This window comes from Musa acuminata, chromosome BXJ3-3 (genome assembly GCF_036884655.1).
Source record: "Musa acuminata AAA Group cultivar baxijiao chromosome BXJ3-3, Cavendish_Baxijiao_AAA, whole genome shotgun sequence".
NCBI classification, from domain to species: domain Eukaryota; kingdom Viridiplantae; phylum Streptophyta; class Magnoliopsida; order Zingiberales; family Musaceae; genus Musa; species Musa acuminata.
In genome coordinates, this window is record NC_088351.1 from 4,698,671 (window position 1) to 4,726,586 (window position 27,916).

At 40.8% G+C, this 27,916-nt stretch overlaps 2 protein-coding genes across 2 annotated transcripts; one reads left to right on the forward strand and one right to left on the reverse strand.

Annotated features, from left to right (window-relative positions):
• The first annotated feature begins 428 nt into the window (after positions 1-428).
• On the forward strand, positions 429-4,073 carry LOC135633383 (galactoside 2-alpha-L-fucosyltransferase-like). Its single transcript, XM_065142772.1, has 2 exons — positions 429-811; positions 2,282-4,073. Exons 1-2 carry the CDS (start codon positions 574-576, stop codon positions 3,739-3,741), a joined length of 1,698 nt encoding a protein of 565 aa, XP_064998844.1. The 5' UTR covers positions 429-573; the 3' UTR covers positions 3,742-4,073.
• A 1,599-nt stretch (positions 4,074-5,672) lies between these two features.
• Positions 5,673-6,837, reverse strand: LOC135633151 (ethylene-responsive transcription factor ERF109-like). The gene has a single exon (XM_065142282.1). It carries the CDS (start codon positions 6,458-6,460, stop codon positions 5,753-5,755), a length of 708 nt encoding a protein of 235 aa, XP_064998354.1. The 5' UTR covers positions 6,461-6,837; the 3' UTR covers positions 5,673-5,752.
• Between the last annotated feature and the right edge of the window lie 21,079 nt (positions 6,838-27,916).

Genomic DNA, 27,916 nt, shown 5'->3' on the forward strand with positions numbered 1-27,916 from the left:
ACGACGAGGTCACCAATACTTACCATATACTCCTATCGACTTTGGTGTGCTAACGTTGTTGGGACAAACACTAATCTACACATACTAGCATTCGAGAAGAAGGCCTTCTTAATCCATATCAGATCAATTCGATTCGATTCGGATCACTACATCAAGATCTCGATCCGATCAAACAATGGATCACAATCTCGATGCGTGGGGAGAATCGATCCGATTCAATAAATAAAAGGAAAAGGAAAAATAAAAGAAAAGAGGTTAAAGAGGTGTGTGTGTTGTGCCGTAAATAGTAATCAATAATTGGGGCAAGTCCAACGGCCCCATCCGATTCAGCAAAAGGACAGGTAAAAGAAAAAGGAAAACTAAGTAGCAGCAGTAACAAACGCGCGATCAATAATTTGTTTGGGTCAAAGTTCCTCCGCCTCCTCCCCCACCCCCACCCGCTGCGCTCTCTTTCGAGAAAGCAGTCAATCATCGGAACAATCACATGCAGCCGAAAACCCTTAACCATTTTGCCGTGCTATATATTCCTCTATTCCATTTGGAAAGCGAGGAAGTCATGCGGTGGTGGTGGTGATGGACATGAAGCGCATGAGGAGGCCGCAGCAACCGACGACCGCCCCCGATCCGGAGAGCGAGGGAGCCCTCCGGGCCTCCCCCACGCCGCCTCGCCTCCTGCGCCCGTGGCCCGCATTCCTCCTGCTCGCCTCCCTGTTGGTCGTCGGCGCGGTCCTCTCCAGGGCCCAACGGAGCCTCTCGATCGACAGCTTTCGCGCCGCTGCCAGGGCGGCTAGCGTCGGAGCGGCATCAGGAGGTACGGCTTAACCCCTCCCCCCGCCCGGATCGCCTTCGTCCTGCATCCGGAGTGCTTGATCTCTCGTAGCATCTTTTGATGCTTCAGGTCTGTTGCTATCCTAATTAGGACGGCATCGACCTCCTTTCTTTGAGTGCAACGGCGATTCATTTTTGCTGGTGATGTTGCATCTCTAAACATTGTTTCGCATGGACCGTCACAAATGTCGGATTAGATTGCATCGACAAGAAAAACTAGGAAGAAACAAGGAAGTACGAGATGTCTCAATTTACATCGATTAGGAGCGTCATAACATGTCTACTTCTGATTTAGTCATAGTTGGCGGGACTCATTGGAACAAATCGACTTTTGTTGGATCCGTAGGCCTATCGTCATAGATTGGGTATTGTCAACACACATACCAATACTCAGAAACATGTGTTCGACGAAGAAAGCTAAAACATCTTACATGATCACTGTTTTCATTCACTATTACATTTGGCTGCTTTCCGTGTCTCTTTCATTTGGCTTTTCCTGAACAATATCCTTATGGTATTCGACAATGCATTGGAATCCTATTCTTTTCTTCTGTGTTCACTAGTGATTTGTTTATGAAACATAGGTCTTTATCTGCTATGTTTACGAATGATTTGTTGATAAAACATAACACTATTTAGCCATCTAAGTTCCCGATTTTAGTGCGTCTATAAACTGCAGCAGTAACACCCTTAGAAAGAAATACCTTGATGCCGTCATCAAAGGCTTTAATTGATCTTCTTTTGGGTGAGTTACTGCACGGTGCAACTCGATTTTCCTAGTCATTTGATTCTACCTTTAGTAAAACGTTAATTGTAGTTGTAAATTTGTGCATCATCAGTATCTGTGTCCTTTAACTCAAAGCATGGCGTGACTTTTCTCAAAATCAGCTGGGATAGTATTTGAAATTGAAGCAATTATTTATACCTGCTACAAGGGTTGTTGTCTTCCCCCAAAGATTCAGCCAATTTTTTCCTGAACTATTATATATTGTTAGGAATTGAAGCCATTAAATGTTATAATGATGGGGTCTTCATTAAATCATGTAAGAATGGGAATAGCTTTTTTATTGCCTTGCACCGTCTAAATTTAATTGACCTTTTGTCTGCAGTAAAATTGCAAGTATGCAGCTCCTAAATGTACCAGAGTATACTGCTCTGTGCCTAGGCACTTTTATCTTTCATGCACAGATGGGCATTCATTTGTATGCTTCGGGATTGTCCACTGTGCCTGTTCACTGGTTTGCAAATCTTTTTGCAAGTATATTCTGTCTTCGTTTTGTTGTTAACATGTTTAATCAATCATGACTTCACACTATGCAGCCATACCAACAACGAAATGCGGTACATATATCCATGATTAGTAGTCACATTTCAGATTGTTCTCGATTTGTAATTATCCTGTTGTGAAATTCATAGGACTTACACGAGTGTTTCAATTATATGTGATTTTTAGGTTTAGAGAATGAGTCTTTTCCATCCTCTCGTGGTCCAAAGGATAAGCTTCTTCATGGCTTGCTTGCTGCTGGGTTTGATGAACAATCCTGCCTAAGCAGGTACCACTCTGCATTGTACTGGAAAGAATCACCTCATTTACCATCTCCTTACTTGTTGGAAAAACTGAGAAATTATGAAGCTCTCCATAAGAAATGTGGTCCAAACACTGAATTGTACAAGAAATCTGTAGAACAGTTGAAATCTGGTCGTGGCACCCAATCAACAGAGTGCAACTATGTCGTATGGGTATCATACAGTGGCTTAGGGAACAGGATGTTATCAATTGCTTCAGCATTTCTATATGCTCTCCTAACAAACAAGGTCTTGTTGATCGACCGTGGTTCTGACATGGATGACCTCTTTTGTGAGCCATTTCCCGAAAGCTCATGGCTTCTACCTCTGGATTTCCCCATCACTAAGTTTGGGACCTTTGACATTAAGACACCTGAGAGTTATGGAAACATGTTAAAAAATAAGGTTATTAGCTACGGTGTTGATGGTACTTCACCACAGTCTCTACCTGCTTACATTTATCTCCATCTATCCCACGATTATGGTGACCGTGATAAGAATTTCTTCTGTGAAGATGATCAGAAGTTCCTTCAAAATGTTCCTTGGTTGTTGTTGAGGTCAAACAACTACTTTGTGCCGTCTCTCTTTCTGATCCCAGCGTATGAACAAGAACTAAGGCAGCTCTTCCCAGAGGCCGATACTGTCTTCCATCATTTGGGACGCTATCTTTTCCATCCTACCAATACCGTGTGGGGTTTGATTACTAGATATTACCAATCTTATCTTGCGAAGGCAGATGAAAGAGTGGGCATACAGATCAGAGTCTTTGAAACAGATACTGGTCCCTTTCAGTATGTGCTAGATCAAATTCTTGCATGTTCTCAGAAGGAGAAGGTTCTTCCTGATGTCAGTGGTCAAGAAACTGTGGTTTCGACTCCAAATGTCAAATCAAAAGCTGTGCTTCTGACTTCTTTGAACAATGGGTACTTTGAGAAGATCAGGAACATGTACTGGGAGCTACCTACAGCCACCGGTGAAATCATTAGTGTCCATCAACCAAGCCATGAAGGATACCAGAAGACGGAGAAGCAAATGCACAACATGAAAGCATTGGCAGAGATGTACCTCTTGAGCTTCACTGATGTATTGGTTACAAGTGCATGGTCTACATTTGGTTATGTTGCCCAAGGTCTTGGTGGTTTACAGCCATGGATTCTGTACAAGCCCGATAACCAGACAGCTCCAGACCCTCCTTGTCGTCGAGCCATGTCAATCGAACCTTGTTTTCATGCCCCTCCCTTCTATGACTGCAAAGCCAAGAAAGGTATTGACACAGGAGCCCTGGTCCCACATGTGAGACATTGTGAAGACATGAGTTGGGGCCTTAAGCTAGTTAATCAGGCTTAAGCGGTAGCCCTTACACTTGGATTAGACATTCATCTTTGCAGTGGCACACTATGGTGACTGGTGACTCCTGTTTTTTCTTTTTCAAATATAACCTATCCTTGCATGGTTTAGAAGACCTTGGCAAGATGAAATGCTCATAGTGCAGAGAGTTTCTTGAGGTACTTCCACTATCACTGAAGTAGGAATGATGTTAATTCTGTTGCATCTTGTAAGTATCAGTTCTATCAATGTCATAACCATATCAATGTTGACTGTTTGATTATCCCTATTAGGCTATACTGCCCTTAACAGACTCTTTTAACTTCAAGGGAAAATGTATTCCTGGAATCTAATATACTATGTTGCTTTGGAGTACTTTCTTCTCTCTCTCTCTCTCTCTCTCTCTCAAAATCTCTCACTGCTGAACAGATTTAGCTGTATCAGGCCTCAGGCTTGGAGACTTGCCAAAAGATGTTTGAAGTGATTTGTCTTCCATGCGTATATGTGTCAACTTTGAGAAAGAGGAGCATCAATCAAACATTAGAAGGTGCAGCTGATGCTTACTGTGATGAATGATCAAATTATCCTGCACATAAGGAGACTGACGAAGTGCGAAAAAGGTTATGGAGAACAAGAAAATTTACAGCAATAGATGAATGCATTTTAGAGCCTAAATTAAAAACCAAGTGTAAAACTCTGATCAGGATCAGGATTCTGATCAAAACTGACTACAGGAACATGACAGAGTCTGCCTTTCTTGTGATTAAAATATTTATTACAAATGTCCGATATGATTAAAATATCTCCTTACGCATAATGCATTCATTTTGGATTAAAAAATATCTGAAGCATCTTTTTGCGTATGATATACTTAAACCACAAATGAAGTTTAAGTATTTGATGAACATCAATTGAGGACAAAAAAGCATATGTAACATGTGAAAGTATCCTTTCCACCTGATATATCCACCCAAGTCAAAAAGGCATCAAACGTGTTTCATACAATCAAATATTTTCTTGTAGACGGTTACCATCCAAAAGAAATTATTCTCATTAAATCATTTAATATTTATAAATAATGATAGTTACTATCCAACAATATATAAAGTACTCTCTATATGATTCTCAAACTAATATATAAAGTACTCTCTATAAAGTACTATATATATATATATATATATATATATATATATATATATATATATATATATATATATATATCTTCAACGAATAGATGCTAATTTGATTAAAGTTTTATTCAACGTACCTTCGAGATAATCTTTTATAAGAATAAAGTAAGATGAGATATTATATTGTTAACCTTCGAATAAAATTATGCTAACCCTCTATTTTTTTTGAAATACTTAAAAAACTAATCATGTCATATCACTTTCATCCCATCAAATTGACGATTAAAATTGATGGCCGCACCCCCACCTACGGCACGAGATTCGCCTATCATCACGTGTTCTTGATTCGTGGATGTGGGCCAGTGGGAGTGCCACATCATTCTGAGAAAGATTTCGTGGTGGACCTTCACTGTACTTTCGCCTTCCACTCGCACGTGTCTCTTTCACGAGTCTCTTTCCCATCGGATCGCCAGAGGTCCCACACCCAATTATTTTATTATGCTTCATATTTACCGGTTCAACGGTCACCGGCGCACGTGATCCACACAACCCGTTTCTGTAACACTGCGAGACGAGTAAGCATGGCTTTGTCACTGGCCGATGTGGGGTCCGTTTCCGATTGAGCGATCGCCGCGTGTCCACATCATTCTCATGCACACCAAACACGATGCGACGCTCGGACGCACCCACGCGGCGCCGACTCATCAGCCTAATCCACTAAAACGTCCAACAAAATCTTTATGATCCTCGATTGATGACTCTTAAATTTTGGATTGAAAGATAGTTTTGCAGATTTTGTCTTCTCTTTTTTTTTTTTTTTTGGTGAATATATCTTCTAGTGTAGTTTGGAATTCACAGATATCTATCGTCATCATCGTCCTTCAGCGCCACCTGGTCCCAGATCATACGATAAGCTCCCACACTTTCATCGTTTCCTGCATTCCACGGTCCGCCACCGATGGCTTCTCTTGCTGCAGTGGCGAGACTCGTGGGTGGCCGGCCGTGGAGGACGCGTTGAGTCGCCCCGCGCGATGACTTGCTTGGGCAGCCGCCGCCGGCTGCGGATCCGTGAAGGGGAAGTTGAGCTTGGCGCGGGCGCCGCGGAACTCTAGCGCGGCGCGGTCGTACGCCCGCGCGGCCTCCTCCGCGGTGACGAACGTGCCCAGCCACTTGCGCACCGCCCGCCTCGGGTCGCGTATCTCCGCCGCCCACTTCCCCCACGGCCGCTGCCGCACGCCGCGGTACTTACTCTTCTTCTTCTTCCTCCTCTTCCTCGCCCCGCCGGATCCTCTGCTCTCCGACGCCGCGACGGCTACCTCGTCCTCGTCGAAGGAGAAGAACTCGCAGCCCAGGCACCCGTCGATGCCGCACATGCGGCAGGTTTCGGCAACAGGGAGCTGGGCGGGAGCGGTGGCGTAGCCGGAGACGACGTGAGCGAGCGCGGAGACGATGACGGACGTCTCCTGCTCTCGCGACAAGCGGGAGGAGGACGGGAAGGACGGCTGCCAATCGTAGGAGCTCGACATGCCTCTTTGCTGCTGCTCTTTTCTGGTTTGGGGCGGTTTGACGGCGGAGAGATGGAAGGCGGCCTCCTTCTTCTTCGGCGACATCGGTGCCGGTTGATTGGGTTTGCCATGGCTGTAAGAGGATCCAGGAGGTTATAAGATGGACGACACATGGGAGACTCTCGCGGACTCGGAATGCGCTTTTAGCGACCTGGACGAGTATGTGGCCACCAGAACGGATGGCGCCGTTGGGGTCTTCATTCTTTGTCAGTTTTGGACGGGAGCGATGCGTGCAGAGTGTGACGGAAATCATTCAAGAGGAGGCGCGCGGCGGACGTGCGGGCGATGGATGACATGACTGACGAGAGCTGCGTCGAGGATTAGGTCTCGTGCATTTCCGAACAGGAAGGAAGGGAAGACACGCAAGCGCGCGGCTCGGTGGCGTGACATCGAACTCAGTGGCCAGCACTACAAGTGGACTAAACTTGTAGCCGTCGCACCACCGTCCACCGTAACATCATCGCGTGGGTCCCAATAATCCTTTGCCAATTCTCACGTTCTTTGTACAAAGCAAAGTTACATACGAATTCCAACAGTACTGCTACGTGCTATTTTAGTCTAACTACCAGACTGACGTGTCACATGGCAAACATCTCCACGAAACCTATTCCTTTTTCCTACGCGGACCCTACGGTTTGTCCCGACCCAAAACCACGTTCCTACGTGCGTGTATATATATATATATATATATATATATATGTATATTGCGGCGCAGAGTTCCTATTTCGTTATTTCCTTTTCTTTGACTACTTCCATCCTCTTTCAACATATTATTGCTGCATGCAAACCACAACAGCAAACCAAATTTTTATGACAATATATTGAGAAATGTAACATATTCATAAAAAGTTCATTAATGGAAATCATAAGCTTGCAATCTTATTAATACATCCTAAATTCGATCCAACTTGTAACTTAAATATTCTAAAGTTAGTTTAAATCAATGAGAGAAAAAAAAAATCATAAATCATATTGAGAAATCAGTCAACCCATGCGATCCTTTGAATACCAATATATTATGGAATATAAAAATCAACGAGATGAAATGAATCGTACAATCTACATGCTTATGAACAAAATAAGATTTGAGAACTCTAACACTTACCTTTAGGAGATCAAGATTTCAATCTTCTATTGCTGTCGATCCTTGGTGTATGATACTTATAGAGGTTGGTTCATCTCCTCATATGCTATTGAGACATCCCATGAGAAGATATAGACAGCATTATCTAATAGTGTGGTTCATCTCACGATATCAAAGGAGTTCATGTTGATCGAGTCGGAAAAGAAATCAAGTTGGATCTGAAGTAAACTCCGGTTCAAATAATTAAAATCTACTTTTCGCGTTACTCCTGGAAACACCTTGCATGCATGTATCGAGAAGCAACCCCGTTGTTCTTCTCCTTTGATGTCTACCTTTATGTTTTGCGCTCTCTTTTTCCCCGTCGGATAATTCATATGGTGTTTGTGAGTAATCAAACACCAGTTACAAATCTGTCACAAAGAACTCCACCTGAGCGAAGAGAAGGTAATACAACTCCACCTGTGAGAGTAAATGTGAAGCTTCCTTCTCCACCCGTCTTCAGCTGACAAGATAATAAGCATGTGAGCCCATTTCTGTTGTACGTAGTCGTAGAAATGGGCTCACATCCTTATTAACGTGTACTACAGTTGTATTATTTGGTGGGCTCACATCCTTATTATCATGTCAGCTGAGGACGGGTGGAGAAGGAAGCTTCACATTTACTCTCACAGGTGGAGTTATTTGATGACTTACAAAGAGTAATATGGTTTATGTGTGTGGAGAATATAAAAGTGCAGCACAGATATACATCCGATGGTGTTTGATGATTCACGATAATGATTGTAACTTAGTTCTATGTAAATTATTTCTGTTATGAAAAATCACGGAATAATTCTTTTCCCTTTGTGTATCAAAATGGGTTCATCATCAAAATACCAACTTGATATCAAAATGTAAATATCAACCAGCACAGCATAAACAATAGAACAATTAATCAAAATGATGGTAACTTAGTTCTATGTAAATTATTTATGTTAGAAAAAATCGTGGAATAATTCTTTTCCCTCTTTATGTATCAAAATGCCAACTTGATATCAAAATATAAATATCAACCAGCATAGTATAAATAATAGAACAATTAATCAATGAGAGTAATCTTTTAACATGGAAAACCTAATGTGAGAAAAACCACGGGACCGTAGTCCACCTCAAATTTTCACTATCAATAATAATGATAACATGTTTATAGTAAATCTTCTCTAGGATAACTAGAGGATCATAATAATATCAAGAACATAGATTTTGGCTCTAGCATATCATCATAGGATGAATCTCTTCAAAAGAAAATTCCAAGTCCCACAAAGTAGATATAACAGGAAAATACCTGAGAGGGTAAACTGTAGATCAACACCGTTAGAATTGTAGAGTTTACTACAATGATTCTATACATAAAATTTGGATCAAAACTGACAACGTTTAACCACCGATCGTTAAATAGAAAACTCAGAAACCTAATCTTTCTCTCTTCTCTCTTTTTCGTCGTGTGCTGACAGCGTTCACTAATGATTGATTTGGGCTTATGGTACAAATTATCCAAGCGGGCTGGACCAACAATTTCTTCCTATTAATTTCTTATACGAGACATTTTCTGTTTCCTTTTAACAAATAATTGTTTGAATTTTTATTCTCAATTGAAAAATGAATTTTCAATTTTACTTCCTCGATATTGCTTAGTGTGTGTTTCATGTGTTCTCTCAGTCCTGTGCTCAGTTGTTATCGCTTCAGACGTTTCTAAAGGCTGGAAGGGGAGGAGGAACACAGCATCTGTACTCCATGGGGGTACTCGTAAGCTTCTCAAGAACTTGGAGAATACCGGTCAGTGCTTGTTCAAGTGATCAGCATTGTGCCTGCTTTGACTGGGTCAGAGGTTTGACCAGACCATGGTTTCTTCTGAAAGGTCTCCGATTCTTCGCATTCCACGTACGTGTTCTTCTTTAAAGATGACAATGATCTGGTCTTAATGAAGAAGCTTCAACCCGACCACCGGGATGTCGAGTTAAGAGGGCTTCATCCTCCTACAATGACCGATCAATTTGAATTGATCCATTCAAAAAAATTTCTACCTACATGTGTTGGAAAAAAAGAACAGTTTCAATTGATGTCATCCTTCAAATGAGTTAGCAAAGACTCGTTAAGGCAGGACTTAATCAGCTCCTGAGCTAAGAAGTTTGAATAATATATATATTTTTTAATTCGCTTGAAACTCACTCATTTTTATACACATAGATCTTCAGGATAGACATCCACCGTCAATGGGTGACATGTAAAATTAGACCAACCATGAAAAGAGGAGGAGGTCGATAGAAAACACTACCAACCCATCACAAAAAGGGCTCCCCCTTCGTTACTATCTCCATGATTGGGCTTTCAAGTAGTCCGACTCTCCTTGGTTGCGGGATCGACATACAAATTCGTGACGGGATGATGCACGAAGATAAGAGCCATCTTTGATTAAGTTCAACTCAAACAAATTAAAATCTTAATCCAATTCGACCGACGTATAAGATTTATGAAATTGAGCCCAAATTATATAGAATTAGACCTTTGGGCTGATTTGATTAATTGGTATGAATCAGTTAAAAAGTTAGGATAGTGAACTTAGTCAAATTGATCTTTCAAATTAAAATCAATTCGATTCGAATTAGTTAATAGAACTAAAGCATAGTACTTATGAATCAAAACTACACCACTCAGACCAAATCCAACTTAGATCAGTTCGATTCAAATTCGATTCCATATATGATATTAATTTCTAAAACATATCTCCTCTCTTATTTGATATTGCATAGCAAGCCATGTCTCTCTTTCTAATATTAAAGAGATGAAAATTACTCATCTTATGGTTGTCAATAATATTATAATTATTTTTCTGCTGATGAGAAATTTTGTGGAAACCTCATAAAAGCACTAGACAAATATTTCAAAATCACTGGTCATAAAATTAACAAAAGAAATCCAACATATTTTACCCAAAGCAATGCAACACTAGTAGTAGACATCACATAAATGATGCTGTTGGCCTATCAAATACTTAAGGACCTATATCAGTCTTACTAGACTTTTTTTGACACCCATCTCAGTTCTAATTATTGGCAAATATCTCGATAAAATTTAAGGATGATGGAAAAGTAGTTCTTATTAATTCAATCATTAAATTTATTCCATTGCGCACACCCATGAATAGTTAGGTCATTGACGAAAATATCAATTAGATTATTGTAGGAATTTCTCATGGAATCAATCCCCTAAACAAAACAAACTCAAATTTTTGGGATGAGATTGCATTACTAAGCATAAGATTAGAGAAGACTTAGGCCTTTGTAACCATAAAACTATAGAGATTTCCATAAGAGCAAAGTGTATCCTTCGTCTTGGAAATAATTCCGATAGCATGTGGTGCACAATTTTGAATACCAAATAAATATAAGTCTCCATTTGCATATAAGAATTCCTTTGGATGGAAATCCATACGTAACCTCTTAGACTCCATGAAAGATGGTTGTCTTTAAATCACACCAATATATTAAATGGTCGATGAATATACAATACTTCATTATTTAACTGGCCTACCTTCGTTGATATCAGTAGGATCACAAATCATGTGCTACTCAATAAATTTATTAAAAAAAATTATAAAATAAATCGCTTATCGAAAATATTTTTAGACTCGATCTTGTTTTATGTATTCTTAAAATTTACCCTTTTTTTTTCTCCTAATGATACCATTGGGTTTTAACTTCACATATTAGGAGTGGCATAGGCTCGTGGTGTATCTTCCTAAAAGGCATATACAATGATGAGAATGATGATTGTGTTGAATCTCGTATTTTGATGATGAAACTACTTGATATATGTTTATGATTTAATCTGCGTTTTGAGTGACGCAGGATGCTTCGATCAGGATGAGACAATTAAAGCAGGAAAATCATGTTGTGCCGAAGGAACATGTCAGAAGATTGGACGTCGGGCCGGTGGATCGGTCGACGTATCGACAGAAGGCTTCGGGCTGTGGACTCGGGCATCGGGCCAAGAAGAGCGGGTATTGTGCCAAGGATATCGGAGTTGCGGAGTCAACTGGCCGATTGGGCAATAGGCTGCAGAAGAGGACGATGCGCCAAAGAATCGGACGAAGCGTCGAGGGACCAATGACATATCGGACAACTTGGTTAATTGCTTAGGATTAATTGTCTCGATCGAAGTTTTGTTTTAAGTGTGTAGGATTAACTACGATGAGAGTAAGACAAGCAGCAGGTGTTGCGCCAGAGTCAAGATCATGATCACGTTGGGAGTTCGAGAGTTCGACGGAAGTTCGGACGGTCGTCGGAGGTTCAGCGAGAACAGATCCGAGAAGTCCAGAAGCTTGCCAAGCGAAGCTCGTCGGAACTCGCCAAGTGGATCGTCGCAAAGTCCAGGAGTATGCCGGATGTCCGCAGAAGGATCACCGAGAGTTTATCGGATGATCGACGGAAGTTCGCCGGAAACTCGCCGGAAGAAGCGATTGACGCATCGGAGCATAGCTGCAGAAGTTGTCTTAGAGTTAATCGTAGTTAGCACGATGATTAAGCTTGAAAATGGGAGGTGATCCCATTAGCTTAATCTTGGGGCAATTAGGCCCCTGAAAAGATTCAAATTGGGCCGAATGGAGCGAACCATTCGGACCCTGATTGCACCAAGCGGTGCAACCGCCTAGGCCAGGAGGTGCAACCGCCCCAGCCAGGCGGTGCAACCGCCCAGAGCTCAGTCTTCGAGCTAGACTGGGCGGTGGAACCGCCCTGACAGAGAGGTAGCACTGCCTGAGCTCGGTCTCCAAGCGAGACTGGGCGGTGCAACCTCCTCTGTCAAGAGGTAGCACCGCCAGAGCTCAAGTTTCGAGCTCTGGCAGAGAGGTGCATCAGCCTGAGCTCAGTTTCGAGCTCTGCCAGGTGATGCAACCACCGAGCTCAGTCTTCGAGCTCTGCTAGGCGGTGCAACCACCGAGCTCAGTCTTCGAGCTCTGGCAGAGTGGTGCAATCGCCTGAGCTCAGTCTTCGAGCTCTGCCAGGCGGTGCCACCTCTCCAGTCAAGAGGTGCAACCGCCTGATCCCGGAATTCCGGGATTTGATCGTTTTGAGCTCCAAATTTGAATTGGGTTGGGGCCTATAAATACCCCACCCATTCAACACTGAAAGGATACAGATCCACATCGAATTCTTGATCTTTTCAGTGATTCTAAGAGCTCAAATTTGTGTAAAGTCCTAAAGTTCTCCTCCTTCTGTTCTTCAAGTCTTGAGTTGTAAAGAGAGGAGAGAAAGGATCTGTAAAGGTTGTCTCCTGAGTCTGTCAAAAGGAGAGAAACTGTAAAAGGGCAGTTAGCCTTCGCCCATTGAAGGAAGGCAGCTAGTTGACGTCGGTGACCTCGTCGGAGGAGGAAGCCAAAAGTGGAGTAGGTCAAGACTGACCGAACCACTCTAAATCTCTGGTTTGCTTTTACCTTGAGCACTTTATCATTACTGCAAACCTCCTACATTGCTACTGCTCTCTGCGCCTTTACGAACGAGTTTCTAAGCTCTGATCTTTCAGAATCTGCATTCAAACGTAAATCGTGTTTTCGTACGATCTTCACACTGCAGTTTACGCTTACATTCGGATTCCATTTATAACTACAAATTGCTTTCTACGTAAAACGCTTTTCAAGGTTCAAAACTGCTTTTAGACGCAAAACTACATTTAGACGTAAAATTACGTTTAGACGTAAAACTGCGTTTAGACGCAAAACTGCGTTTAGACGTAAAACTACGTTTAGACGTAAAACTGCGTTTAGACGTAAAACTGCGTTTAGACGCAAAACTGCGTTTAGACGTAAAACTGCGTTTAGACGTAAAACTGCGTTTGGACGTAAAACTGAGTTTAGACGCAAACTGCGCTTAGACGCAAACTGTGCTTAGACGCAAACTGCACTGTGATTCTGCTTTTATATCGAAATCGTTTTTTTATCAGACGAACGCAGCTTTCGTTTTTGGAAATCGCTGTAAGATATCCGCTCCACTAATTCACCCCCCCCCCCCCCTCTTAGTGCTCTCGATCCTAACAATTGGTATCAGAGCAAGGTTAACTCTCTAAAGGATTAAAACCCAAGAGAGATGGCATACGCCGGAAACCAAAAGGGGCATTCTATTACACGTCCACCCATGTTCAGTGGAACGGACGACACCTACTGGAAGACCCGAATGAGGATCTTTCTTATTTCTATGGATTTTGAACTGTGGAACCTTGTTGAAAACGGATTTTCAAAGTCTTCTCTTCCAATGATCGATTGGAATGAGTTGGAAAAGAAGGCTTTCGCTCTTAATGCAAAGGCTATGAATGCCTTATTTTGCGCACTTGATAAAAACGAGTTTAATCGTGTTTCAACTTGCGAAACTGCATTTGATATTTGGCACACACTTGAAGTGACCCACGAGGGCACAAGTAGAGTGAAAGAGTCAAAAATCAACCTGTTGCTGCATTCTTTTGAACTTTTCCGAATGAAACCGAGTGAAACCATTGGCGACATGTTTACCCGTTTCATGGATGTCGTCAACGGTCTAAAAGGACTCGGAAAAAGTTTTTCGGATTTTGAACTCGTAAATAAAATACTAAGATCCCTTCCTAAAAGTTGGGATCCTAAAGTCACTGCTATTCAAGAGGCAAAAGATCTGCGCAACTTTCCTCTTGAAGAACTAATTGGGTCATTAATGACCTACGAAATGACTTGCAAAGCTCATGAAGAGCAAGAAGACATCCTTCCAAAGAACAGGAAGGATATGACACTTAAAACTTCTGAATGCCACTTGAGAGAAAACTCAAGTGATGAGGACTGTGATGATGACTTGGCACTTTTGACAAGAAAGTTTAAGAAATTCTTCAAAAGAAACAAGTTTAAAAATGATGTGAAAAATAAACTTGAACCCAAGAAGGACCAAGTGATCTGCTACGAATGTAAAAAGCCGGGACACTACAAGAATGATTGTCCCCAAGTCAAAAGAAGAACATCAAAGAAGAAGGCTCTTCAAGCAACATGGGATGACTCGAGCGCATCTGAAGAAGAGGAGTCCAACACCGAGCAAGTTGCTCATTACGCCTTAATGGCCATCGGAGAGGAGGTAACAGATTTATTAGATGCTGATTTATCTTTCGATGAATTATTAAATGCCTTCCATGATTTATTTGATGAATGCAAAGTTATAAATAGAAAATACAAATTGCTAAAAAAGGTACATGATAGTCTTACTTGTGATTTTAATAAGTTAAAAATCGAATATCATGATAGTTTAAATTCATGTATAAAATGTCATGATCTAGAAATCTGTCAAAAAGAAAACTTGCTACTTAAGGACACCTTGAAGAAATTCGAGGTTGGTAGCAAGTCATTAAACATGATCCTTACAAACAAGGGTCATGCTCCCAAAAGAAGTGGGATTGGATTTGTGAGGAGTCCTCACCAAAATTCAACTACCTTTGTAAAAGGCCCCATCTTACATGTTAGAAGCAAATGCAACTTTTGTTGCAAGTTTGGACACAGGACACATTATTGTCCATTCAGGAAATTGAGTCCAAACAAATTGATTTGGGTTCCTAAAGGAACCATGACAAATTCTATGCAACATGATAAAAAATGTATATCTATTTGTGAGGAACCCAAAAGCAAATGGATACCTAAAAATCATCCCTTCCTATAAAAAACGTTAAAACCTTAGGCTGGAGCAAGAATTAATGTTCTGCTCTTTGATTCTCAACAGTCACGACCCAAACGAAATTTGGATACAACAACAAGTGGTAATTATGAAATCATAAAAGCAAATTGGATACAACCTAATGTGACTTTTCAAATCACAAACACATGTACGACATTAGGAGTATGCACGTAAAAAGTTCTATCTTGATCGTACAAGCGATTGTGCCTTGAAACAAAACACACACGTAATCATGTAAGCAACGTTAATTGCTATGGATCAAAACTCTCCTCAAAACAAAACCTACCTGATCAAATTACAATTTTCACTACCTACAAGCGGTGGCACCTCTCCAGCCGGCGGTGGCACCTCTCCAGCCAGCGGTGGCACCTCCAGCCATCACGAGTTGCCAGCGGTTGCACCGCTCTAGCCAGAGGTGCAACCGCCCGCAACTCTGCCCTTTTAAACCCTCACTAGGGCCGGCGGTGAAACCGACCCCAACTCACTTCCCCTTCATTCTCCACTCCTCCAAGCCTCCTCCATCCTCATTTCACTCCATTTAGCCTCCCAAATACCTCCCATTTCGGAGCAAAACATCAAGAATCTCTCCCTATTTTGAAGATTTCACTAAGGTATTCTCTAAGAACCTCTAAAATTCTGTTTTGTTCACTCTTGTTTATCTTTATCTCTTTAAACAGCAGTAGCTATGGGTTCTAGAAGATCCTCAAGGGATAAGGGAAAGAGGAGATTAGTAGAAGAGTTTGATCTCACTCTTTTTGATTCCAAAAACCATGCTGAAAAATTTCTCTCCTTCGAACTAAGAAGCATCAATAAGGGAAAATACGTAGATCTGAATGAACTAAGAGATGTAGAGACTATCCAATGGTTTGCAAACCTAAATCTACTTTCAATTTTGCAGATCAACGAACCCATCTATCCTAGACTAGTTAGATTGTTTTACAACAACATGCAAATAGATGATGAAGAAAGGATGTCAACCTATCTCTTAGGACAACACATCTCAATCACTGATAGATTCATTTGTGATATGATAGGTATTCCCATGAAAAGCATAGGACTTTACTTTAGAGGATTATGGGATGAAAAAACCATTGAAACATCCTACGTTGAAGCCTTAGGAACAATCCTTGCCGATCCTAACATAGAATTTGTTCCTAAAAGTTGTGAACATCTACTGCCTTTTAACACTAAGATACTTCATCATATCATGACTAGTATAATTCTTCCTAAACAATACCATCATGATGAAGTGAGTCAATTAGAATTAGGAATTATGTACCTAATCATGAAAGGATGTGACATTTGTCTTGGCTATCTGATCCAACAAAACATGTTAGAATCATCTAAGAAAGATATGATGCTCCCATATGATGGAATAATTACTAGAATAATGAAAGCTTACGGCATTCAAATACCACTAGAAGAAGAAGTAATGAAAGTAGATAGATTCAGCATAATAAACAAAAATCTACTTCACCGACTAAGATGTCACTATAGAAACGGTAACTGGGTTAGAATGCCTAGAAGAACTGATCCCCCTCAGCCTGAACCTGAACCTGAACCAGAGCCGGAAACCCCAGTCTTTAGGAGTACCCAATCTCCTCCGATCTGTCCCTTTGAGGAAACACATCCGGTTGAGCAAACTCACACATCATCCATATCGGGATTCGGATGGACCGATTTGAACAAAGACAAGAACGGCTTGAACTTCGACAAGATCAAATCCTAACCGAGCTGCAGCAAATCCATCGACAATTTGACTCTTTACTTAGGCACTTTAATCTTCCACCTCATGAATGAGCTTGTATGAACATCTGTTGTTTTTTATATGACATGTTGTAAACTCCTTATGTTATTCATGAAGGACTTTGTTTTTATGGTTACCTGATATGCTGTACATATGTTTCCCTGATATGGTTATCTTTGTTTGTGTAAGCATATTTGCAAACATCTCTTGTTATTTATCTCGGATTTTGCACTGAAACTAAAAAGGTTTAAAAGCCTATGCCTTGAAAAATATGAAGCAACATACCAATGTAGTTGATAAGTCAGCAGTATGACATTGATATGGTTGCTATTACTAATATGATTGCTATCATGCCCTGTATCAAGATATCAAACAAAAATTTGCATCGTACGAGCTGATATCTTTACAAAACCCCTATGTGAAGAACAATTTGATTACATAAGAAGAGAATTAGGAATGTTGATGTGTCCGAATACTTAAACTAGTTAAAATTATTTTTCGGATGTTATTACTATTACATGCCTTGACAACGCTTGATCAAATAACATGTTGCAAATTATGTGACAAATATTTTTAACCAAATGCATGTAAGAAGTTCATTTTTCGGTTTGTATGCTAAAAATGGGATTTTCCTGTACACTCTTATGAAAACTTTTTGAAAAATGACTTTCCTCCTTCAAGCAACAAACAATAAAGAGATATTCAAAGTATTATATGTGTCATGACTTCCTTTATGTGTTTGATAATGCTATCATGCTTTTTGTTGATGACAAAGGGGGAGAAACATATGAATTGATAAACACTATGTCATAGTTGAACTGCCATAATCATGTCTATGTCATAGTTGCAAATACATGAGTGATGCTATAAACAATGTTATAGTTATGTCATCCTTGCATCACCAAGAGATATGTGAACATGTGTTATAGTTTGCATCATGTCTTGATTTGATATTCTATCTTGTGAAGAAAATGCTAACTTGCGCATCTAGCGAAGTGAGCAAAATTTTCAAGAAGCAAGAGTTGCCTTCTTGAACATCTCTAATTTGCTAGCTTGCATGATGTAAAACTTGCTATCGTGAACATTACTAAAAGTGCTATCTTATATGCTATAAAACTTGCATATCTAAAACTTGATAGCATGAGTGTTCTAAGCATGATGTAACACTTGCTAAATCTTCTAGCTACAAGATTGCATGATGATAAAACTTGATATTATGATTTTCATGCAATAAGTTGAATCAATATCACAAACACTTGATTGTGATACTTCTCCTTTTTGTTGATGACAAAGGGGGAGAAGTATGCTGATGAAAGTATGTTGATGACATGACATGTGATGCATAAGTTTATGCATATGTTCATGTTGACGTGTTGCAAGTATTCATGATGAATATTGCAATGACTTGAATTCAGTTTGAATTCAAGGTTCTATCAATATGGCATATTGATAGGGGGAGTTTGTTTAAACTCCGGGAGTTAAGTTTAACTCCGTCATCAAGTGGTTGTCATCATAAAAAAGGGGGAGATTGTTGAATCTCGTATTTTGACTATGAAACTACTTGATATATGTTTATGATTTAATCTGCGTTTTGAGTGACGCAGGATGCTTCGATCAGGATGAGACAATTAAAGCAGGAAAATCATGTTGTGCCGAAGGAACATGTCAGAAGATTGGACGTCGGGCCGGTGGATCGGTCGACGTATCGACAGAAGGCTTAGGGCCGTGGACTCGGGCATCGGGCCAAGAAGAGCGGGTATTGTGCCAAGGATATCGGAGTTGCGGAGTCAACTGGCCGATTGGGCAATAGGCTGCAGAAGAGGACGATGCGCCGAAGAATCGGACGAAGCGTCGAGGGACCAATGACATATCGAACAACTTGGTTAATTGCTTAGGATTAATTGTCTCGATCGAAGTTTTGTTTTAAGTGTGCATGATTAACTACGATGAGAGTAAGACAAGCAGCAGGTGTTGCGCCGGAGTCAAGATCATGATCACGTTGGGAGTTCGAGAGTTCGACGGAAGTTCGGACGGTCGTCGGAGGTTCAGCGAGAACAGATCCGAGAAGTCCAGAAGCTTGCCAAGCGAAGCTCGTCGGAACTCGCCAAGTGGATCGTCGCAAAGTCCAGGAGTATGCCGGATGTCCGCAGAAGGATCACCGAGGGTTTATCGGATGATCGACGGAAGTTCGCCGGAAACTCGCCGGAAGAAGCGATTGACGCATCGGAGCATAGCTGCAGAAGTTGTCTTAGAGTTAATCGTAGTTAGCATGATGATTAAGCTTGAAAATGGGAGGTGATCCCATTAGCTTAATCTTGGGGCAATTGGGCCCCTGAAAAGATTCAAATTGGGCCGAATGGAGCGAACCATTCGGACCCTGATTGCACCAGGCGGTGCAACCGCCTAGGCCAGGAGGTGCAACCGCCCCAGCCAGGCGGTGCAACCGCCCAGAGCTCAGTCTTCGAGCTAGACTGGGCGGTGGAACCGCCCTGACAGAGAGGTAGCACCGCCTGAGCTCGGTCTCCAAGCGAGACTGGGCGGTGCAACCTCCTCTGTCAAGAGGTAGCACCGCCGGAGCTCAAGTTTCGAGCTCTGGCAGAGAAGTTTGAATAATATATATTTTTTTTAATCAGCTCGAAACTCACTCATTTTTATACACATAGATCTTCAGGATAGACATCCACCGTCAACGGGTGACATGTAAAATTAGACCAACCATGAAAAGAGGAGGAGGTCGATAGAAAACACTACCAACCCATCACAAAAAGGGCTCCCCCTTCGTTACAATCTCCATGATTGGGCTTTCAAGTAGTCCGACTCTCCTTGGTTGCGGGATCGACATACAAATTCGTGACGGGATGATGCACGAAGATAAGAGCCATCTTTGATTAAGTTCAACTCAAACAAATTAAAATCTTAATCCAATTCGACCAACGTATAAGATTCATGAAATTGAGCCCAAATTATATAAAATTAGACCTTTGGGCTGATTTGATTAATTGGTATGAATCAGTTAAAAAGTTAGGATAGTGAACTTAGTCAAATTGATCTTTCAAATTAAAATCAATTCGATTCGAATTAGTTAATAGAACTAAAGCATAGTACTTATGAATCAAAACTACACCACTCAGACCAAATCCAACTTAGATCAGTTCGATTCAAATTCGATTCCATATATGATATTAATTTCTAAAACATATCTCCTCTCTTATTTGATATTGCATAGCAAGCCATGTCTCTCTTTCTAATATTAAAGAGATGAAAATTACTAATCTTATGGTTGTCAATAATATTATAATTATTTTTCTGCTGATGAGAAATTTTGTGGAAACCTCATAAAAGCACTAGACAAATATTTCAAAATCACTGGTCATAAAATTAACAAAAGAAATCCAACATATTTTACCCAAAGCAATGCAACACTAGTAGTAGACATCACATAAATGATGCTGTTGGCCTATCAAATACTTAAGGACCTATATCAGTCTTACTAGACTTTTTTTGACACCCATCTCAGTTCTAATTATTGGCAAATATCTCGATAAAATTTAAGGATGATGGAAAAGTAGTTCTTATTAATTCAATCATTAAATTTATTCCATTGCGCACACCCATGAATAGTTAGGTCATTGACGAAAATATCAATTAGATTATTGTAGGAATTTCTCATGGAATCAATCCCCTAAACAAAACAAACTCAAATTTTTGGGATGAGATTGCATTACTAAGCATAAGATTAGAGAAGACTTAGGCCTTTGTAACCATAAAACTATAGAGATTTCCATAAGAGCAAAGTGTATCCTTCGTCTTGGAAATAATTCCAATAGCATGTGGTGCACAATTTTGAATACCAAATAAATATAAGTCTCCATTTGCATATAAGAATTCCTTTGGATGGAAATCCATACGTAACCTCTTAGACTCCATGAAAGATGGTTGTCTTTAAATCACACCAATATATTAAATGGTCGATGAATATACAATACTTCATTATTTAAGTGGCCTACCTTCGTTGATATCAGTAGGATCACAAATCATGTGCTACTCAATAAATTTATTAAAAAAAATTATAAAATAAATCGCTTATCGAAAATATTTTTAGACTCGATCTTGTTTTATGTATTCTTAAAATTTACCCCTTTTTTTTTCTCCTAATGATACCATTGGGTTTTAACTTCACATATTAGGAGTGGCATAGGCTCGTGGTGTATCTTCCTAAAAGGCATATACAATGATGAGAATGATGGTTGTGTTGAATCTCGTATTTTGATGATGAAACTACTTGATATATGTTTATGATTTAATCTGCGTTTTGAGTGACGCAGGATGCTTCGATCAGGATGAGACAATTAAAGCAGGAAAATCATGTTGTGCCGAAGGAACATGTCAGAAGATTGGACGTCGGGCCGGTGGATCGGTCGACGTATCGACAGAAGGCTTAGGGTCGTGGACTCGGGCATCGGGCCAAGAAGAGCGGGTATTGTGCCAAGGATATCGGAGTTGCGGAGTCAACTGGCCGATTGGGCAATAGGCTGTAGAAGAGGACGATGCGCCGAAGAATCGGACGAAGCGTCGAGGGACCAATGACATATCGGACAACTTGGTTAATTGCTTAGGATTAATTGTCTCGATCGAAGTTTTGTTTTAAGTGTGCAGGATTAACTACGATGAGAGTAAGATAAGCAGTAGGTGTTGCGCCGGAGTCAAGATCATGATCACGTTGGGAGTTCGAGAGTTCGACGGAAGTTCGGACGGTCGTCGGAGGTTCAGCGAGAACAGATCCGAGAAGTCCAGAAGCTTGCCAAGCGAAGCTCGTCGGAACTCGCCAAGTGGATCGTCGCAAAGTCCAGGAGTATGCCGGATGTCCGCAGAAGGATCACCGAGGGTTTATCGGATGATCGACGGAAGTTCGCCGGAAACTCGCCGGAAGAAGCGATTGACGCATCGGAGCATAGCTGCAGAAGTTGTCTTAGAGTTAATCGTAGTTAGCACGATGATTAAGCTTGAAAATGGGAGGTGATCCCATTAGCTTAATCTTGGGGCAATTGGGCCCCTGAAAAGATTCAAATTGGGCCGAATGGAGCGAACCATTCGGACCCTGATTGCACCAGGCGGTGCAACCGCCTAGGCCAGGAGGTGCAACCGCCCAGAGCTCAGTCTTCGAGCTAGACTGGGCGGTGGAACCGCCCTGACAAAGAGGTAGCACCGCCTGAGCTCGGTCTCCAAGAGAGACTGGGCGGTGCAACCTCCTCTGTCAAGAGGTAGCACCGCCAGAGCTCAAGTTTCGAGCTCTGGCAGAGAGGTGCATCAGCCTGAGCTCAGTTTCGAGCTCTGCCAGGTGATGCAACCACCGAGCTCAGTCTTCGAGCTCTGCCAGGCGGTGCAACCACCGAGCTCAGTCTTCGAGCTCTGGCAGAGTGGTGCAATCGCCTGAGCTCAGTCTTCGAGCTCTGCCAGGCGGTGCCACCTCTCCAGTCAAGAGGTGCAACCGCCTGATCCCGGAATTCCGGAATTTGATCGTTTTGAGCTCCAAATTTGAATTGGGTTGGGGCCTATAAATACCCCACCCATTCAACACTGAAAGGATACAGATCCACACCGAATTCTTGATCTTTTCAGTGATTCTAAGAGCTCAAATTTGTGTAAAGTCCTAAAGTTCTCCTCCTTCTATTCTTCAAGTCTTGAGTTGTAAAAAGAGGAGAGAAAGGATCTGTAAAGGTTGTCTCCTGAGCCTGTCAAAAGGAGAGAAACTGTAAAAGGGCAGTTAGCCTTCGCCCATTGAAGGAAGGCAGCTAGTTGACGTCGGTGACCTCGTCGGAGGAGGAAGCCAAAAGTGGAGTAGGTCAAGACTGACCGAACCACTCTAAATCTCTGGTTTGCTTTTACCTTGAGCACTTTATCATTACTGCAAACCTCCTACATTGCTACTGCCCTCTGCGCCTTTACGAACGAGTTTTTAAGCTCTGATCTTTCAGAATCTGCATTCAAACGTAAATCGTGTTTTCGTACGATCTTCACACTGCAGTTTACGCTTACATTCGGATTCCATTTATAACTGCAAATTGCTTTCTACGTAAAACGCTTTTCAAGGTTCAAAACTGCTTTTAGACGCAAAACTACATTTAGACGTAAAATTACGTTTAGACGTAAAACTGCGTTTAGACGTAAAACTGCGTTTAGACGCAAAACTGCGTTTAGACGTAAAACTGCGTTTAGACGCAAAACTGCGTTTAGACGTAAAACTGCGTTTAGACGTAAAACTGAGTTTAGACGCAAACTGCGCTTAGACGCAAACTGTGCTTAGACGCAAACTGCACTTAGACGCAAACTGTGTTTAGACGCAAACTGCGCTTAGACGCAAAACTGCGCTTAGACGCAAACTGCACTGTGATTCTGCTTTTATATCGAAATCGTTTTTTTATCAGACGAACGCAGCTTTCGTTTTTGGAAATCGCTGTAAGATATCCGCTGCACTAATTCACCCCCCCCCCCCCCTCTTAGTGCTCTCGATCCTAACAGGTTGGAAGGACGGGTTAGATAATATGAGCTCCTTTCGATTATTCGTAGGATCAAAACTTTTATACAAAAATTTGTTTGAAAGTATCTTCCTACTTTTAAGGGAATTTCTCGTATCTTTCACCACTATATAAATCTTTATCTAATTTGTAATCTAATCAACTTTAATCGTTCACAATATGGCTTAAAACACTTGCTCTCACAAATAATAACATTAAAAAAAATCTTCCCACCAATTTGTGGGATATAATAGGAATAATATTTTTCGAGTTTAAGATACACCATCAAATGACTTTCGATGTATTATATACAATGATGATTGTTATTCTCCTCAATCTCTTCTTGAGGAGTTTGGATTCATCAATATTACTGACAAGCAAAACAATCCTATTGTTGCATGATGTCCATAACTAAATTCATCTCTTCTTCATGCGAAAACCTACGAAGACTGAAGATTGCAATAAGAGATGGATTATCCCATAATTTGGTCGAGAATGATCGATACATACTCTTGAGGACCGTGACAACATTCAATGGCAACTATTAGCCCTCACACATGACATTTTCCACTACACCAATGTCACCATTGTGATTATTTTATGCTTTAATAATTTTATTTATTGAAAAATTTGAGCTTTGTAAAGGATTATTAGAGATTTTATTCCGAAACATACACCTCAAAAATCTTATTTTATTAATTTACTTTTTTTAAAAAAAATTGTGTATGTTATCTTTTTTTCCATTTATTTGATGTTTTAATTCAATTTCTTGGCTACGATTATTTATAATTCTAATTCTAATTATTATTATTATTATTATTATTATTATTATTATTATTATTATTATTATTACACCGTGGAGAATCTTCTTTTCTGGCTTTTAAAGTTTTACTCTCTCAGAAAATCTATGTTAAGATTTTCTATAAGATATTTCGTGACACACCGTCAATCTTCATATGATCATGCTCATATTGAAATTAAGTCATGATTATTCAAGAACAAATCAAGATTGTTCAAAAATATAAAATTACTTTAATTCATGATTGTTCAAGAACATATGGGATTCCTCGAATTAGTTCGACTTATGAAACTTACAGAATCTTTAAACCTTAATCGATAGTGGTTGGCTCATACATAGACTAGATAAGGGTTCCATATTCATTATATTTCATGAAATATTTAATATCTTATACTTAATATTTTCATTCATCACGAAATCAGTTTAAAATAATTTTGATAATATTTTCATTTGGGACTAGCAAAAATACTTTTATTTGTTCATTAATTATTATGTAACTTCATATCACCATGATAATATTAATAATAATAATTATTATTATTACACATTTGAACCATATCAAGTATTATATATTAATGAAGCTCAATAATACATAATAAAAGTAAATTAATTCCAATATTTATAATATTGTTTCTAAATCATAACTAGTGAAATTATTATTATTATATATATATATATAATATTGGAATTGATTATTGAGCTTCGCATAAAACGGTATGAGTCGAATCCATAAAAGATAGAGAGAAAGTGTAATGCCGAAGCTCATCCCATGACATCAAACAAGGAAGCCAACTGGACCAAATGAAGCACATTTCGTGAGGCCTTTGCCCTCCTCGTGCTCGTGTCCATCTCTCGTCCCCGCCCACCCCCATTCCCTTTAGTAGCTTGCCACGCCCTACGGAGTGCCGATCCCCACTGAAATCGGTCACCCACTCACTGACGCGGACGACAACTCCTTTTCCAAAGAGACTCGATCTAAGGCCATGGGATTGGCACAAGAAAAATCCATGTCGAGTACATCGAGATCCAAAAGATTGATCATTAGCAAGACAAGCTTTTTGGTGCGGTGAGCGCCCGCCGTATGTGCCAAAAGTGGGCGCCCCGTTGTCCCAGATCCATGATTCCCTCTCCGGACAGTGGGGTTGGATGGTGGTGGATTCCGTGGGTCGATCAGGCTCGGATTCGGCACGTCGATGTTGGGACACCTGGGCACGAGGTTTTGGACATGGAATCCAGTATGGATTTGGTCCCATGGCATGTGAATCCACAGTGGTGCTTTTGGAGGGAGATGACATGATTCGCTTGGAAGTCAACTTTGAAACCGTTCTTAGTGGAGATGCTACATCACGCGAGAGCAGTTTGGGAGATACTACTACTACATGTGTGGCTTCTCTTCCACCACGTCTCCTTTGCCTTTGGCCTTCTTTGAACCTTTCCTACTAGTGTTTGAGGCACAATCGATCGCCCTTGTTGTTTCTCCATATGGACAAAAAGGGAGTGATCTCGAAAGATAATGTTGGCTTTCCATGATTTAAAGCAAAGATTTGAAATATAATTATCACGCCAGGTGATGTTAAAATGACCTAAATGCATTGCTTATGTGGCATTTCATTTTGCTCAACAGGAGATGATGACCCAATGACTCTTTTTTCTCCATATAAAAATAAATCTTGAAATTAGGATTACAACACATCTTTATCGCTTAAAAATTGAAGATGATGTTTAATGCTTTACTGCTATGGTTTACTCCTCGATTGTACTAAATTAATGGGTGGCGCTTCAGAAGCTGAAGCATCATGTCATGGCAACTGAGCACTTCAAAGTTTGAACTGTTTGATGACTCAACTCGAAGCATCGTACCTAACATTCCAGGAAGGAGTCCCACCTTTGATGCAGTTTCACATGCAGTGGGATTCGGGATCTTACTTGCACAACAAAATTCTCCTGTTCATCATTCTGCTGTCTTGCAAATGGATTCGGCAGAAGCATAGTTACTTTACACAAGCAATGTTGTTGGGAAACATGAGTTTAGTTTGTCCTCATGCCATGTAGCTCCAAGGCTGAGTGAGCTGGTGCAGATTACCAACACCAACACCGACACAGACAACAAAAGGGGAGAGAGAGAGAGAGAGAGAGAGAATGATATCCATCCTTCTCGGTGTTGGTCGTCATCGATGTTCTCCACTACGCTGACAAAAGACCACGCGAGTTTGATGCGAACTCAACCCAAAAGGACACTGAAGCCTAACTGCACTCAATTGCATACCATGCAATGTGGTATCCACTTCACGGTTTTAGTAGTGTGGTATAGCCCCTCCGCCTGCTGCTATCATTCTAGTAGTTCAGTACCAGTCATCGGGCATTAGACAGGTTCATGACCACCTCATGCGTGAGTTCTGAGGAGGTGCCAAACACCATATCCAGATGCAATTAATGCTATGGACGACATGGTCCACGGCATGTCTGATCTTGGATTTCCACTCGCTCCACTGGCAGTCATTCACTCTTCGGTCTTTGATTATGATCCTCACTCACTTTGACTGGCGACCTACCTAAAATTTATGTACTTGTTTCTACTGAATCATTCATGGGACTGTCCTCATTTGGCCTTTGAGTCCATTTCTGTGGTGGTGCTTCCAAACTGTTCCTTGTTCCTATCCTTTCCAGGTCCCCTTTTTCTCCTCTAGACATTATAACGGGGGACCATGTTATTTCATGTGCATGAATACGAAGCACAGGGGTTCATCACAAGAACATGAGGGCTCCATTGTTCATGGTGGCTGTAATGATCCAGCAAATGCATTCTGTTCCCACTTTTGGCAAAGAATCTTTGGCCCGTAGTTCGAGATCCACACTTCTGCGCCGTTCAAATCAGATGCATTCATCTCTGTCGGATGATACGGTGGATTTTGGCTGCCCAGACCACAAAATTAGGTCAGTCGTGCACGGATCTCAGCCATGCAAGGCAAAGAGACATCATCAGCTTGGTTTTCTGGGATCAGATGGGTGGTGATTCTCACGAGGAGTAGGTTATTCACTTTGGTCAGAAGAAGAAACCAAAGCCAGCTTGAAATATGTTGCTGAAATTGCAGGAGAGGAATCTACCATAAGGATCATATGAAAACAACGGCAGGATCTGTGTGTATGTGCTGCCAAAGCAAGACAAGGCTGAAAGGAACGCAAGTCTCTGAGTCCCTTGATTCACCATACTTCCACTTGAAGACAGTTTCGAATTGCAAAGAGGAATTTTGTTTGGAGCCTTTTGAGTCGGTCATATCAGTTGGATCGATCGAGTTATTAGATATACTGCATGCAAGGAGGAAATAATAATCACTGGATATATTGTATTTAGGAACATCTTTGGTGGATTTTGTACGCCAAGTCAGCTAAGAATCAATCACCTGATCAAATGTTCAAAAACACATGGAATCTATTTTGTGCAAATACATGAAACGCAAGTATAAAGATGGCATGATTTACCATATATGTGTGTATTAGAGTAAGCAATCTATTATTTGAGACCGTACTATACAGAAATATACGGATGAAGAATCTATTTTGATCAGAACAATGAAGGTAGATCTCATCGTTCTGGTAATGAAATCCTACAAGAATCACAAACATTTAACTTCTCCGATTTGATT

Bases quoted from the DNA above. Each gene is read 5' to 3' on its own strand.
- LOC135633383 (XM_065142772.1), top strand. From the start codon at position 574: ATGGACATGAAGCGCATGAGGAGGCCGCAGCAACCGACGACCGCCCCC. The intron at 812-2,281 runs GTACGGCTTAAC...TGTGATTTTTAG, and splicing joins CGTCGGAGCGGCATCAGGAG to GTTTAGAGAATGAGTCTTTT.
- LOC135633151 (XM_065142282.1), bottom strand. From the start codon at position 6,460: ATGTCGCCGAAGAAGAAGGAGGCCGCCTTCCATCTCTCCGCCGTCAAA.